Source organism: Microcebus murinus, chromosome 9, assembly GCF_040939455.1.
Source record: "Microcebus murinus isolate Inina chromosome 9, M.murinus_Inina_mat1.0, whole genome shotgun sequence".
Classification (NCBI taxonomy): Eukaryota; Metazoa; Chordata; class Mammalia; order Primates; family Cheirogaleidae; genus Microcebus; species Microcebus murinus.
In genome coordinates this window covers 17,363,977-17,381,076 of record NC_134112.1, presented here as the reverse complement: position 1 = coordinate 17,381,076, position 17,100 = coordinate 17,363,977, and the positions used below count along the sequence as shown (strand labels likewise).

Genomic DNA, 17,100 nt, shown 5'->3' with positions numbered 1-17,100 from the left:
TCTTAATATTCAAGATTTGTCAGTAATCACAGAGATCTGCAGCATCCTTTATTGATCTTAAGAAAAACCTTCCCAACCTATCTGCATTATAATATCCCATAGCATGGAGACAGAGACAGTAGTTGAATGGTTGGAAATAAGTTCAAGCTTCAAGGAAGAAAGGATGTTGAGTGGTTAATGAGTCAGTTACTCCATTAGTGAATATTTTTGTGTTACAATGACTTCTGCTTCCTTATGCAACTTCTTAACTGCAGGCCATAAAAATTTTGAATATGTAAGAAAGTGTCCAGTGGTCTGAAATAAAAATAAAAAAAAAAAATTTTGAATATGATCCAAATTTGGGGGAAAAAACAGTAGCTTTAAAAGGCACAAATAAGCCTGGAAGGATATACCAAAAGGCTGAAGTTCCCATTTGGGAAGGGAGTGATTGATGGGTTGCACTAGTAAATTTATTATTCGTTTTCAGATATTCTTTACAAAATTCTTTACAATATGCATTATAATAGTGCTATAACAAGAAGAAAAAAGTTATTTTTTTAAAAGGGGGAGAAAAAAGGGAGTTCATCCACTATCCTTGGAGTTCAGAGTATCAAGGTCTATACCACTTGAAGAATTAGGCTTTCTTTTTTTTTTTCTTTTTATGAATTAGGCTTTCATATACCTCCTCATGAACAATACTTTTAGAGGCAATAAATTTCATGCCAAACCCCTCTCTTCTCTGTATATCATCATTTATGTTAATCAGAAAACTACATCCCCCAATATAGTATATAATTACAAAGAAAATAAAGTGGAGAAACAGGGTGGATGAGAAGGTAGAAGAGATGTGATGCATTGCATTCTGAGAATATTTAAATATTAAAATGAAAGCTTAGACGGTCCCTCGACTCTGGAACCTGGGGCAAGAGGCTCAACAAATCAACTCTCACATGAATCTTAATCTGAAGAGTCCAAATAATTTCTTATACCTGTTTTCAGGCCAACTTAAGCCCTGGATAAGGTGGTTCCTAATCACAGATGAGTAATGGAAAAAGAAAAATGGTATATGAGCCCTTGAAGAAATGTGACACTCCAAGGAAATAGGGAACCTTACCCTGAAAACTCAAATGAAGAACATACCTCTGAAGGAATATCAGGTTAAAACCAGATCAAACTGCCATATTTGTAAGTCAAAATGATTAAATATGAACAATTTTATATGGTTCAACCTAATTTATTCTACAGAACACCCAATAAAATTTTATAAAGTACAGGCTTCATTTCACAAGTTAATGAAACCAATGACAATCTTCAAAATTTCTCTTAGAAAAAAAGGAAAAGGTCAAAAATGAGAAGGAAGTTGTGACATATGGAATGCAGATGACTAATATTAAGACTATTATAAGAATAAGTTAAAATAACTAAATATTACAGAGCAATTTTCAAAATTAAAGAAAAGTTTCCTTACTTATAAAAAGTCTGAGTAAACTGATCAAATGGCCACTTCAGATCAGTGGTTGCCTGGGAACAGGGTTCAGGGAAGGAGAGTGACTGCAAGGTACACCTAAAATATGTGAATTTTATTGTCTGTAAATGAATAAAACTATTTTATATTTTTTAAATCCCATTATGTTCTATGTAAGTTAAGGAGAAGAGAACCACTCTGAGACACATCAGGATGTCTATAACTTGTTTTGAATAAGAAACAATTGGCCGGGTATGGTGGCTCATGCCTGTAATCCTAGCACTCTGGGAGGCTGAGGCAAGAGGATTGCTTGATGTCAGGAGTTTGAGACCAGCCTGAGCAAGAGCAATACCCCATCTCTACTAAAAATAGAAAGAAATTAATTGGCCGACTAAAAATATATACAGGAAAAATTAGCCGGGCATGGTGGTGCATGCCTGTAGTCCCAGCTATTAGGGAGACTGAGGCAGAAGGAGTGCTTGAGCCCAGGAGTTTGAGGTTGCTGTGAGCTAGGCTAACACCATGGCACTCTAGTCCAGGTGACAGAGAGAGACTCTATCTCAAAATAAATAAATAAAATTGAAAAATTAAAAAGAAACAATCTCTACTGCACAGCTCACTAACTAGCTTTGTCCCAACAGACTCTAGGCAAAGAGCTCCCTAGAGTGGATGATTAATAAAACTGTTTCTTTGAAATTAAAAAGCCCAGTGCAGAACAACCTAAAAACTCAAGTTAATTGATTATACACCCATTAAATAAAATATATACAGTCACTGAAATTGATACTAACAAAAAAGAAATGTTGAAAGTTTTTAATTACATGAGAAAATGTTCATGATAAGCAAGCAAAAGTACACTAACTGTCATTATGAAAATTAGGCACGATTACAAACGTCGGGCATGGGAAAAGGAAAATACACTAAAAGGACAATAGTGGTTATCTATGAGTGGTAGAATTACGAAATTCTTATTCTCCATGCTTTTCTAAGTTTTTATACTGAACATATATTACATTTTTTTATTTTTCTTGTTAACCCCCTAATATCCTGCTGAAACACATTACTTTTATAACTAAAAAAAATAAATGTTTAAAGTGCCTTCTACTTTGAAATCTCCTGTCCTTTCTCATTATCTAATTACCTCACCCCACTTGTCAGGTAGTCATTGATATTCCTTTTCTGAAATATCTGCGTTTCACAGAGAAACACATAAAAGTTTTTTAAAAATTTAAAAATTCAACTGGTATTTTCTATAACAGATTTTTAGGCAGAACAGATTGCTAGCATGAAAAGAATTGATATGCATTGCATTCTCAAGGTCAACTCATGGAGCAGGCAGCCACTTTCCTAATCTGTGTCAAAATGTAGCCCAGTTTTATCATCTATAGATATCAAATATATTCTCTGCTTGTTTCCAACTCTAAGAGTAGCAAATATAAATGTAAGCAAAGTAATTTTACAAGTAAATTTTCATAAATCAGTTTTAAAACTTCTAGAACCAAAACATCTTAATACACACACACCTATCCCTATTTTCCAGGACTTGGTTCCCTACTCTGCATGAATCTGACTTTGGACCTTTCCTTTATGTCCATCTTAGTACCTGGCCAACTCCTCTATCACCATGTTAGAAAATGGTATAATAGAATCTAACTAAGCTCCATAAGAGGTAATGCTTCTTGTTGAAAATGAGTTGAAACAGGCAACCAAATACATTTTTACCTTTTTAAAAATATTAAGCCAAAAACTCATTTTTTTGCTAAATAATTAATCAGTATTATCTCTGCTCATAAATCACTCATTTCTGAATCTGTCCCTCTTAGTAGAATAAGAAGATAATATTTTATTTTATTTATTTGGCAACAGGGTCTCACCCTGTTGCCCAGTTTAGCGCGCAGTGGTGTCATCATAGCTCACTGCAACCTCATACTCCTGAGCTCAAGAGAGCCTCTCGCCTTGGCCTCCCAAGGTGCTGGGATTACAGGCATGTGCTACCACACCTGGCCAAGGATAATATTTTAAATAAAGCTTTATATATCTTATAGGCATCAAAACAAATTGATTTTTAGAGAGCGGGAATCTAGAGCAAAGAGCAAAGAGGAAATAAATGCAAAATGAGCAATTGTTCTACATGAAGTAAATGGTCCTATCTCTTTCCTGATCTGGATGTCACTTATAATGCTATACAAAACAGAACACTATTCATAATGTAACAGCACTGTCACCTCATGATCTTGAAGCACTTTTATTTTCCTCTATTAAAAGAAGAACAGTATGTAATCAAATTCTTTTCAACAAATAGTGCTGAGACAATTGGATATTCATATACAAAAGAATGAAGTTAAACCCCCTACCTCATATTATATACAAAAATTTACTCAAAATGTTTTAGCAAGAGCTAAAACAATACAACTCTTAGAAGATAGCATAGGCGTAAGTCTTCATCACCTTGGTTTAGGCAATAGATTCTTAGATATTATACCAAAAATGACACAAAAATCACAAACAGTAAAAACAGAAGCTGGATTTCATAAAAATTAAAAATGTTTGTGTTTCGGCCGGGCGCGGTGGCTCACGCCTGTAATCCTAGCACTCTGGGAGGCCGAGGTGGGCGGATTGCTCAAGGTCAGGAGTTCGAAACCAGCCTGAGCAAGAGCGAGACCCCGTCTCTACTATAAATAGAAAGAAATTAATTGGCCAACTAATACATATATAGAAAAAATTAGCCGGGCATAGTGGCACATGCCTGTAGTCCCAGCTACTTGGGAGGCTGAGGCAGGAGGATTGCTTGAGCCCAGGAGTTTGAGGTTGCTGTGAGCTAGGCTGACGCCACGGCACTCATTCTAGCCTAGGCAACAAAGTGAGACTCTGTCTCAAAAAAAAAAAAAAAAAAATGTTTGTGTTTCAAAGGGCACCATCAAGAAAATGAAAAGACAATCCAAAGAATTGGAGAAAATGTTTGAAAATTTCATATCTGATAAGGGATTTCTATCTAAAACATGTAAAGAACTCCTGTAACTCAATAAAAACATGAATAACCTAATTAAAAAATGGGCAAAGGATATGAACAGATAGTTCTCCAAAGAAGATATACAAATGGCCATCATTAGCCATCAGGGAATTGCAAGTCAAAACCACAATGATATACCACTTCACTCTCTCTAGGATGGTTATAGGGGGAAAAAACCCAAAATAAAAGTTTATGAGAAACTGGAACCCTCACACACTACTAGTGGGAAAGAAAAATGGTGTGGTCACTTTGGAAAATAGTCTAGCAGTTCCTGAAAAGGTTAAACCAACCTAGAGTTACCAAAGGTACCAGCAATTCAACTACTAGGTGTGTAGCCAAGATAACTGAAAACATATGTCTACACAAAAATGCATATACAAATGTTCATACAGAATTATTCATAATAGTCAAAAAGTAGAAACAACCCAAATGTCTATCAACTAATGAAAAAGCAGAATGTAGTATATCTATACATGGAATATTGTATAAAAAGTACTGATACATGCTAGACTATAACATGGATGAACCTTGAAAACATTGTAAGTGAAAGAAGCCAGTAACAAAGGACCACAAGGACCACATATTGCATGATTCCATTTATATTAAATGTCCAGAATAGGCAAATCCAGAAAGTCAGGAAGTAGTCTGGTGGTTATCTACAGCTGGGAGGTTGGTGAGAATTTGGGATTGACTGATAGTGTTTCTTTTGGGAGTGAAAAAAATGTTTTGGAATTAGTGGTGATGGCTGCATAATTCTAAATACATTAACAACCACAGAATTGTATACTTTAAATAGGTGAACTGTACGGTAAGTGAATTGTATCTTAATAAAACTGTTATTTAAAAAGAGAGAGTTTAGGCCGGGTGCGGTGGCTCACGCCTGTAATCCTAGCTCTCTGGGAGGCCGAGGTGGGCGGATTGCTCGAGGTCAGGAGTTCGAAACCAGCCTGAGCAAGAGCGAGACCCCATCTCTACTATAAATAGAAAGAAATTAATTGGCCAACTAATATATATACAAAAAAAATTAGCCGGGCATGGTGGCGAATGCCTGTAATCCCAGCCACTTGGGAGGCTGAGGCAGGAGGATTGCTTGAGCCCAGGAGTTTGAGGTTGCTGTGAGCTAGGCTGACGCCACGGCACTCTAGCCTGGGCAACAAAGCGAGACTCAGTCTCACAAAAAAAAAAAAAAAAAAAGAGAGTTTAGAACATGAATTTGCAGCCTAAAAAAAAAAATAAAGAAAAAAATAAAAAGGGAGAGTAATCAAATGGCATAATATAACATTCAACCACTAATCTAGAAAATGAAAAATTTCTCAATAGAAAACTTACAGTTAGCAGAAAACTTGGTTCCAAAAAAAAAAAAAATAAAAAAATAAATAAATAAATAAATAAAAAAGAAAACTTACAGTACTGTCTTGGTTGATATAACAAACTTTCTGAAAAATCTCAATATTCTGCTAAATAATATGCTTTCGGTTTACTTGTTGATTTTGTTTACTGCTTACCAATTTGGAACTCTGACCATCAATCACGAGGCATTTCAACAGTTTTGTGCTAAAAACTAGCTCTTTTTTCAACTGCAGTTTTTACTCAATAAAAAACTAAATACAACAGGGACATTAATATGATATGAGGTAAGGTAATGCTGTGGAAAGACTAGAAGTCAGAAGACCAAGTTTTATGTTAGAGCCTCACCATTCACTGACTGTGTGATCTTAGGTTTATCATTTTACCTGTCTTAGTTTTAGTTTCTTCACTGGCAAAATGGAGATGAAAATCTTTGCCCTACTTACCTCGCAGGGTTGCTGTAAGGACAAAATGAGAGGGGGGTTGTGAATGTGCTTTGTAATCTATTTCCCATGTGATTGTATATATAGTACTTAAGTTTTATTGGAAGACTGCTGGGTTTTAATTTCAGGATTTAAGGTAATTTGTTTGCTCTCCAATTTTTTATGCAAGGTAATGTTTTTCCTGCCTAATTATAATATACAATCCCAACCTTCCCTTCATTCTAATCTTTTTCAGAAAATTCTAAAATCTAGAACTCCCCCCCATCAAATAATAATTCCTGTGAGATCAGATAGTCCTTTTCTTTAAGCCAGTGTTCCAAACTGTTTCTTGAGGAAAAGTGGTCAATGAGATAATCACTTTTTAAAGGCTCCATGGCTGAACGAGTTTAGAAAATACTGAATTAACTAAAGTTAAACAAAAGACTCTTCCAAGTCTTTATTATGATACTATGTGTGATAAATCTTAAAGATGAATATAATATTCTGTGTTTTACATCGTATTTGGCTTCCTTTTCTTTGTTCCTCAAAACAGTTTTAAAATGGTTACTTCAGATAATCATGGGATATACATAAATATACATACACACACATATACACATCCTAGTACTTTGAGATTCTCAGAATTAAAAGCAAAATTCCAAATAATGAATGAGTTTTTCAATGTTGGCTATTGCTGGTAGCAAATTAAATATATAAAAATCAGATTACTCAATCAGATTATTAGGTCTCTATTCAAGGTACTATAGCCCAAAACGAAAACAAATGGGACAATGGAGCAGTGGTCATACACTCAAATTTCTTCAGCTGTAAGCAGTACCCACTGTGTAAAGCTATTGGTTATAAGACATCTTGGAGAGCCAACAGAAGAGCACCTTTACATTCCAATGTTTTAAAAAAAACTGTGCTGACCAAACAAATCATATATATGTAAGCTGAACTTGACCCCTGGGCAACAAATTTGGATCTGTTGCTTGTAAAGTGCTTTACTAAATTTCTAGCATACCAGCAAAAGGAGTCATTCATTTGTCTAGCCATTCATTCATTCGTTCCTCTTTATGGTCACCTTCTATGTGCTACTGACTGTTACTTTTATTCTTTTTTATATTTTAGAATCTAAATCCGTGTCCTACCACTAGACTGGCAGAAATGACATCTAAACAGATACTGTAGTAAGACTTTAGTGGAATCATAAATAAAGTATTATGAGATCATAGAAAAAAAGCAAACAGAAGTGGAAGTATTAGAAGAACTAAGAGGGCATTCCAGGCAAAAGGGAACGTGCTTTTGACAATAGCTTTTGCTATTGTCAAAAGCACATAGAAATCAAAGAAAGTAAAATACAGTGTGGTTCAGGCAAGACTGCAGAGTTCCTAGAATGGACAGGCACTGGGTAACTTATTTATTGAGTGCTACAAACTGTACTCGACTCTGGGGATAGTGGAAATACGTAAAGTACACTTCTATCAAGGAGGCCAGTCTAGTAGTAAAGCCAAACAAGAAACTTAAGGATGGTAACAGTGGATAAATGCTATGATAGAGCTGAGTACAGAGTTGACTTTGGTGTAAGGCCTTGCAGGCCATGCTCACGATTTTGGACTTTATCCTAAATTTTGAGTAGTGCTGTAGTTTTTCAGGAAGGGGAAGTGAGACATGATCAAATTTGTACCTTAGAAAGACACTGACAGCAGTGTGGAGAGCAGGGAAGAGACAGAAGGCAGCAAAACTGCTTTTGCCAATAATCTAGTTCTCTATAACATGAACTGCAAACTAGGACCAGATTATAATAAAAAGAAACAAACCAAAGTATTTTAAAAAATTATACTCTACATATGCAGAACCTAGGAAATAAATAAATCTCAGACACAGAATCTGTCTTCAGTGAATGACACAGCCAGGCAAAGAAAGAAGTTGTCACCTGCAGCCCATTCCACTCTCTTCTCCCCCAACTCCACTCTTAGTTCTCCACTTCCAAATTTCTGTGTTGTCAGGGCTTAATGAATAAAAGAGTGAGTGGGAAAATGAGAGGGTAACTGCTCCCAGGATAAGACATTTATAAACAGCTTAGTACTGCAGACTACTCTTTCACCACCTACAATGAAAAAAGCAGATATTCAAGCTGCTGTGTAGAAAAGACTCTGTTAAGGTGAAAACTTGAGAATGTACATGTTAGTTGAGTTTTCAAAGGCAAATCAACAAAGTGTTTCAATGAGTCATCAAGGTCATACCTTCTTCCAAGTACATACAATCTGATTGGGGTGTTTCCATCTCTGATCTGTAAGAAAAGCTTTCTTGCTAATAGGTTAAGAAATGACCCCATTTCTCTAATCTAATACTCAACACTACTATGGAACATTCTAAACTCAAAACAATCTCTTAAAAAACCTTATAACTTCAAGGTACCTGTGAAAGGTCTGTGACTTGCTAAACAGAAAATCATGTAATCTAGGGAGAGGTAGAATTTAAAGAAAGCTTGTTTTTTCCTCCCCTTACTGTTTTGGCAACTTGAGGTCTACAAAGATAAGATACTGTTTCAATGCTAGTAAAATTATAACTTAGTCTTAATGAAAATAAGAATTTATTTCCTAACATAATGAAGTTGGTCCAAGTAGGTACTCACTTTTAATATACCCAAAAGTGGGGGAGCAGAGGCCACCATGGCTCCCAGAATGCAGCTAGGCAGGGCTCAGGAGACTCCACCTAGAGCTATATTCCAGTCCTGTAGCCAATGCTCGATATACTGCACCACCTCAATGGCCTGAGTGCCTCCTAGGGACTGATCGCTTAGATTGGAAACAAACAAACAAACAAACCAAAAACCCTAAGTCCTGGAACTCCTTGATATTCATCGAGAGCCTGAGCGTTGCCTTGGTTCCACTGTGGTAGACTTGTTTGCACATGAAAAGTTTAATGTCATTCTGCCAATCTGTGCACTGAAGAGGACCACAGTCATCCTCCAACAATAAGACTGCCTGCCTTAGGAGATCATGAAACTTTAAAGACTATCAGCTGGGGTTTGTAAGGCCTCATGGGTGGAAAACCATGAGGCTACTTGGCCACCCTGGCCTCTTTTGGCAGCACATTTCTGAGTCCTAGAGTCCAGTCTTGAAGCTGTTATTTTATCTGGGGAGGAGAAGGATATATGATGTCATGTCATAATTCACTCAGATGCTGAAGAGGAATTTAAGCATATTTTTTCCAGAGGCCTTATCCTGTGAATTTTCTATATTTGATTAAAGTGGTTTAAACAGTAGACTTGGCATTTATTGACAGCATTCTCCCAGATAGTGGCATTTCAGGTACAAGACAACTAGGATTGCTGGTGCTATTTAGAAGTCTTAAGCAATCCAAGTGTAAGTTTAATCTTCTGAAGCTGGAATTGGGTCTAAATAAAAATTGTAAAGCCACAGGCTAAGTGGTGACAATTCTCAATCTGTGGGGCTGCTGAGGCTCCCAAATTGTCTTCCAGAGAAATGAGAGAGAATTCATTATAACTTAATGGTGAGAAATCTCTTTCCTAACAGGCAAGACTAGGATAGATCTCCAAATTAAAGAATATTGATAAATAAATCTCAGCAAATCTCTTTCAGCACTAAGGGGGAAAAATGAAAATAAAATTTTTGTAATTATCATAAATTTTACATTTGTGGAAGCCCTGTTCAATACATTGCAATTTCCACACACTCACACACACACAATCACAAGAATAACTGCCAAATAGGAATAAAAAATAATAGCTAATCTTTTTATTAGTGTTTATTATGTGCCAAGCACTATGCTTACTATGATACTATGATATATGCATTAAGTCTCATTTAATAATCAAAATAACTTTTTTTAAAGTAGGTATTTTCTTTACTCCATTTTACACATGTGGGAAGTAGTGCAGCATAAATATGTAATCACTATGTTAAAACTGCCTTCTCCCATCCAAAAGGGCGCCACTTTATATAAGTAATTTATTCATTTGAGTCACAATCTTTAGCACAATCTCAGCATGTTTTTAAAAAAGAGAATGCCCATTAAAAAATATAGAAGCAGTAAAAAAAATATATATATATGTATATATATATATGCAGTAGAAAAGATCTCTTCTAACAAAGGAGAATAAAAATCACGATTAAAATTATTTCAATCTTTACATAATAGCTTTAGATAATTAAATTTTACATAATGGCTTCCAAAGACTGGTCAAATTCCGTGTTATTTATAATAAACAGCAAAAAGTATTTTAGCTACAAGAAAAAATAACAATATTGTATTATCAGGAAAAATGCTAAACTAGGGTATACACCACAGGCAAAAGAAACTATGTAGTTTTACCTATCCTACAAACAGATTTTCACAAAGCCAATTTGAGGCTAAAGCATTATAAAAATCTGTACAAAGTTAATTTAGCCAAATGTAGTCTGCCCTTATGATCTCAAAACTATGCCCTGCAAGTAAACATTAGCCAATTTCTCCTTAAATACTTAAGTGAAGTTTTGAAATTTCTTATAGCCCTGTAAAACATAAAACTATGTGTGAAGGGTCTAATTTGAACAATTTAGAAAGTATTATTCATATCATTCACATCGCAATTTTCTAACCTTGAAGATAATTTTATTTTTATTTATTTATTTATTTATTTTTTGAGCCAGAGTCTTGCTTTGTTGCCCAGGCTAGAGTGAGTGCCGTGGCGTCAGCCTGGCTCACAGCAACCTCAAACTCCTGAGCTCAAGCAATCCTACTGCCTCAGCCTCCCGAGTAGCTGGGACTACAGGCATGCGCCACCATGCCCAGTTAATTTTTTCTATATATATATATTAGTTGGCCAATCAATTTCTTTCTATTTTTAGTAGAGATGGGGTCTCGCTCTTGCTCAGGCTGGTTTCGAACTCCTGACCTCGAGCAATCCACCCGTGCCTCAGGCTGCCAGAGTGCTAGGATTACAGGCGTGAGCTACCGCACCTGGCCTCCTTGAAGATAATTTTTAAAATATCATTATTTTCTTCCTTAAATGAAGGCTTTAGTATTTACTTGATGATGACTAATAATTTTAGTGAAGTATTTATTAACAAGTCGATGGGCAAGAATCAAGCCTGAGTCTCCAAACTGTTTACAGGAGACCTAAGCAAGCTGGGAAGGTAATACAATAGGAAGAACCAGAGATTGATACTCCATCTAATGTATTAAAAAATAAATTATTGATAGAAGGTTGGGCACAGTGGTTCACACCTATAATCCTGGCACTTTGGGAAGCCAAGGCGGGGATCGCTTGAGCCCAGGAGTTCAAGACCAGCCTGAGCAACATAGTGAGACCCCATCTCTAAAAAAAATTTTCTTTTAATTAGCTAGGTGTTGTGGCATGCATGTGTAGTCTCAGCTACCTGGGAGGTTGAAGCATGAGGATTGCTTGAGGTCTGGAGTTTAAGGTTGCAGTGAGCTATGATAACACCATTGCACTCTAGCCCAGGCAACAGAGTGAGACCCTGTCTAAATAAATAAATAAATAAATTAGAAAACAAAAACGTGATTATAAAAATTAATTCAGAATGGATAAAAGACTTAAATGTAAGGCATGAAACCATAAAAACTCTAGAAGAAAACATAGGAAAAATTACTCTAGACATTGAACTAAGAATTTATGACTAAGACCCTAAAGGCAATTATAGCAATGGCAAAAAATAAATAAATGGGACTTAATTAAATTAAAAAGCTTCCACACAGCAAAGGAAAAACAGAGTGTATAGATAACTTAAAGAATGGGAGAAAATATTTGCAAATTTTACATCTGACAAAGGACTGATATTCAGAATCTATAAAGAACTCAAATAAATCAGCAAGAAAAAAAGGGGAAAAAGACATGAACAGAAGTTTTTTAAGAGGAGATGGAGAAATGGCCTACAAACATATGAAAAAATGCTCAACATCACTAATCATCAGGGAAATGCAAATTAAAACTAAAATGAGATACTACCTTACCCCTATCAGAATGACCATTATTAAAAAGCCAAAGAACAATAGATGTTGATGTCAATGCAGAGAGATAGTGACACACACTGTTATTGGGACTGCAAATTAGGACAACCACTATGAAAAAGAGTATGGAAACTCCTCAAAGAAATAAATGTAGAACTACTGGTCAATCCAGCAATCCCACTGCTAGTGTCTACCCAAAGGAAAAGTTGTCATTTTATCAAAACACACTTGATCCCAAATGTTTACTGCAGCACAATTCTTAATTGCAAAGATGCAGAACCAACCTAAGTGCCCATGAATTTATGAGTAGATAAAGAAAATGTGGTATACATACATCATGGAGTATTCCTCAGCCATAAAAGCGAATGAAATAATTTTGTTTGCAGCATTTTGGATGAACTGGAGACCATTATCTTAAGTGAAGTATATCAGGAATAGAAAACCAAACACTGTATGTTCTTGCCAAAAAGTGGGAGTTAAAAGATGGGTACACATAGGTACAAAGAGATCTAAAGGACATTGGGACCAAAAACAAAGGAGAGCTGGGGGAGAGGATGTGTGCGATGAAAACTTACCTATTTGGTACAATGAACACTATTCTGGTGATGGACATGTCAAAAGCTCTGACTTAAGCATTATACAAGGTTATCTATGTAACAAAAAATTTTATCCCCTTAATATTCAAAATAAAAAAATATAGAAAGGGTAAAAAAGGAAGAAAACATGGTGTGAGCTACCCAACACTTGTATATCTGTTGGCTGGCTAATGGGCCACAAGTTTGTAACTCCCAAATGAAAACCTGGAACCAGAATCTGAAGCTGTTTTCCTAAACAGACTTGTTTCCTGTCACAAAGAGTCTATGTAATAGATTCTTTATAAAATTTGATTAATGAAAATTAGTTTACATGTAAGTGATACCACTCACCTGGAGATTTCTTGTCAGATTCCGTATGTACTGGGGGAAATTAACTATAACATATAAATAACTGGAATATTTTTAAATGTCTTTTTTTTTTTTGCTGATAAGATCACACATAATTGTTTTAGCTATGTAAAAATGAGATACCACTATTGAAGTGGTATTTTACCTGCTTAAGAAATCGGTCAGATGCATTGCTGTGCTTGGCTAACACACTTGGGAGAGCAGGATTAGCATATTCAAATTGAGGATTGTAGGTATAGTCAGATTTGAAGAATCTCAGTTTTTCTTTCTCCAAGTTGGTAGGCTTTATAGCAGTCAATATACAAAATTTTTTTCCAGAAAAGTCATCTTTTTCAAAGCTTCTAGACAGCTGAGGTTGCGGCTGTGGCTTTGGCTTTGGAAGTGTGGAGAAATGATGCCACTTGACCTTGCTTTTGGGTTTAGGTGGCAGTCCTAGGCTGCTCCCTGTAACAGAGATATCATGTGTAAACTTTATAGGACTTGACAATGAACTAGTGACAAAAACAGCAGGCTGCCTCTCCAAGCAGTACCAACTACTGCTGCTTGTCACAGGCACTGGGGTTTTCGTCCTGTGAGAATCTTTGCTATGAGAAGAGCTAGGAGATTTGCTGGGTTTTCTACATCTTTTGGAGTGGGTGGAGGAAGACTCTTTTTGTGAATGATGCTTTTTCTCCTCCTTGCTCTGTAGTAGGACATTGTAACTACTGGTTCCAGTTGTGAAAATGTCCTTTAGTATTCCAGGGGGTAAATGGGAAATGTTTCTTTTGCTGTCAGCGATCAATGAATCTTCTGCATTTAGAATAGACTTCTTAGCAAGTTCTTGCTCAGGCCAGTGAAGCTTTTCTGTATTAATAAACAAGATCAAAACAAAAGAAATAAAAAAGATACCAGATGAAGCAAATTGTTTATTATATGAAAAATATTTTGAAGGTTCCTTAAACTTTATAATTTTGCAATACTCTTTAGAAAATACAATTTAAACATTAAAAGGATATATTACTAAACTTTGGTCACTCTAGATATTGTCACTTCTCTATGAGTATATATAAGTTACATTATCTGTAAAAATCCTCAGCTTCAAACAATTTAGGTGATCAAAATCTAATATAGATGTGAGATAATATACATAAATAGTTTGAATACTCTACTAGAGAATGTGGATTTCATTGAAATGATACATGCTTTTTTTTTTGAGACAAAGTCTGGCTCTGTTGCCCAGGCTAGAGTGCCATGGCATCAGCCTAGCTCACAGCAACCTCCAACTCCTAGGCTCAAGCAATCCTTCTGCCTCAGCCTCCCAAGTAGCTGGAACTACAGGCATGCACCACCATGCCTGGCTAATTTTTTCTCTATATATTTCTAGTTGTCCAGATAATTTCTTTTTATTTTTAGTAGACATGGGGTCTTGCTCTTGCTCAGGCTGGTCTCGAACTCCTGACCTTGAGCCATCCTCCCGCCTCAGCCTCCCAGAGTGCTAAGATTACAGGCATGAGCCACCATGCCTGGCCTGAAATGATACATTTTTAAATAGCATTAATATCAACGTAAAATCCAAGGCACTTCCAAAGCTGATATGATCATGAAATTTGAAACTATATATAAAGGTCCCCTACCCATCAGTAAAAGAACTACAAAGCCTATTTACCTCAAAAACCATTTTTTAAAATTCAACAGATGAAATGTGCATGATCAAGCATGTTTTGGTAATGTTATTCAGTATTAATAATTAGTTGATTTTCTTAGTATTTTAAGCTATAGGTTAATATTAAAGAAAAACAAGGTTTGTTTTTTTTTTTACTGGCAAGTTAGAAAAACAAATTTTAATTACTATTATACAGATATCAATATATCAAATGGCAAGTAAAGCAGAGGACAGCTTTGTTTTTAGACCTCATGTGTGCTTTAAACAGGTAAGAAGCACTGAATATACTGTTGCTCAGGCATTGCTTTAAAACTGTGTTAATTTGCATTCTTTCATTCAACAAATATGCAGAATACTATTAATTAAGTACATGGCTCTGATCAACATCTGTATAAATACATTGTTCCTGCTTCTAATATGGCCCTGAAGACAATGAATTCCTATGAATATCTGAATAATACAAAGTAGTATATGATCAAATATGATAAACAAAAGATATAGACAATAATCTAGAGTTCAGAGAAAGAAGAGAGCAATGTGAAAAGAAATGGATGAAATCTGAGGTAGAGCTTTAAGAGTTTCAGACAATTCTAAACCAACAGTGTTTGAGTCTCAAATCCAGCTTATCTGAACAAGACTCCAGATCAAGTCCTGTCAATAAAATGTTCTTGAAATAAATAAATGACTAAATAAATGACCCTAAACATACCATTCTCCATCTATCTGGATAAAAAGGTATTTGTAGTTCTGGAACGATTCTTTAGTTCTAAGAGATTCCTAAAGAAGTGTAAATATAACAGGAAAGACCCTGAACCAGTGGTTTTTCAACCAAGGGTGATTTTACCCTCCAGGGGACATTTGACAATATCTGGAGATATTTTGATTGTCATAACTGAAGAAGGGCTATTGGTATCTAGTGGGTAAAGGGTAAGGATGATGCTAAATATCCTTCAATGCATAGGACAGTCTCCTACAACAAATATTCATCCCAAAATGTCAATACTGTCAAGGCAGAAAAATCCTGTTCTAAATGTTAGTTTTCAAAATCCCAGAAGTCATAGGGTTTAGGATAAAGAAACAGTACTAGATCGAAAGTACACAATAAATAATCCATATTTGTAAGGTACTCAAAAGTCCTTTAACTTACATTTTCTAGGCCAGCATATGAAATCTGAATTCTGGTATCTAGAAGATAACACAAAAGTATAAACTTGCAGATGCTAAATGTCTACTGCATGTAGTAGTTTAGATTTGCACAGGATCATGTTAAAGGTAGATTGTATGAAGAAGCCATTTTTTGTACATTAATAAATGTTAAAGACTCAACAAGCCAAAAAGAACAAAGAAAACTTTCATCACAGGCTGGTAGGTCACAGTTTCTCAGAGGTTTCAGACTTAAGTTTTGCCAACTGATAGTCAAAACTGGCACACAAGGCAAATAGGCTAAGGAACACCAGGCTGTAGTCCAAATGCACAAGCACAATGTCAGTTTCCCTAAAAGGATATCACACAAATTTAAGAGACAAGGTAATAATGAAAGGAAGGATGAAATGGACACTAAAAGGGAAAGAGATAAGAATAAAGGTATCATGAGCCTAGAGAAGTAGGGTGAGTACTAGGCATAGACAGAAAGGTAAAGAGAGGTAATCAAGTTCTTTTCTCATCCGATCTTCACAATAAAAATGGAAAGAGTTACATCACATTAAAATCAATAAATCTCCAGCTACGTGGGAGTTTAAGGCAGGAGGATCCTTGAGCCCAGGAGTTTGAAGGTACAGTAAGCTATGAAGAGGCCACTGCACTCTAGCCTGGGCAAGAGTAAGACCCTGTCTCAAAAAAAAAAAAAAAAAAAAAAGAAAAGAAAAGAAAATCAATGAATTAAACTACTCTGAAGAATTCCTATTTGGATGGTTCATTATATATATGCTGTGCTGATTTTTTTAAAAACAAATATTCAATGTAAAAATGCTCTTTGGTTCTGAAGATTCAGTAGCTTTCTGACCAAAGAATTGAGCTCATAGAGTTCTTCTGTTTTGTCACAAAGTATCAGTGACCTACAAAATCATAATTTTGGCCCATCTCAACCTATACATTCAAGATACTAAAAAAAAAAAAAAAAAAGTCCTAAACCACCTGCCAAAACACTCAAGGAGGAATGGAGAGTGCCAGAGAGGTAACAGTGTGTGTTTGACAGAACCCTTCTCCCCCCAGGAATTACAGCATTTCAGTTCACTTGCTAATTATCTCCTGAGAGGCTGAGCATCAGTTCTTTTGAAGCACCATCTGCTGCAGAGTAAAGTTTGGGAAAGGCA

General features: G+C 35.6%; 1 protein-coding gene across 3 annotated transcripts in view; it reads right to left on the bottom strand.

The window, feature by feature from the left end:
• Positions 1 to 17,100, bottom strand: part of MATCAP2 (microtubule associated tyrosine carboxypeptidase 2) — a 55,160-nt gene that overhangs the window by 18,840 nt on the left and 19,220 nt on the right. For all 3 annotated transcript variants that reach the window (XM_076006311.1, XM_076006310.1, XM_076006309.1), the window contains one exon: positions 13,292 to 13,989. In XM_076006311.1, the coding sequence (XP_075862426.1) occupies positions 13,292 to 13,989 (698 nt within the window). The remainder of the gene's footprint in view (positions 1 to 13,291; positions 13,990 to 17,100) is intronic.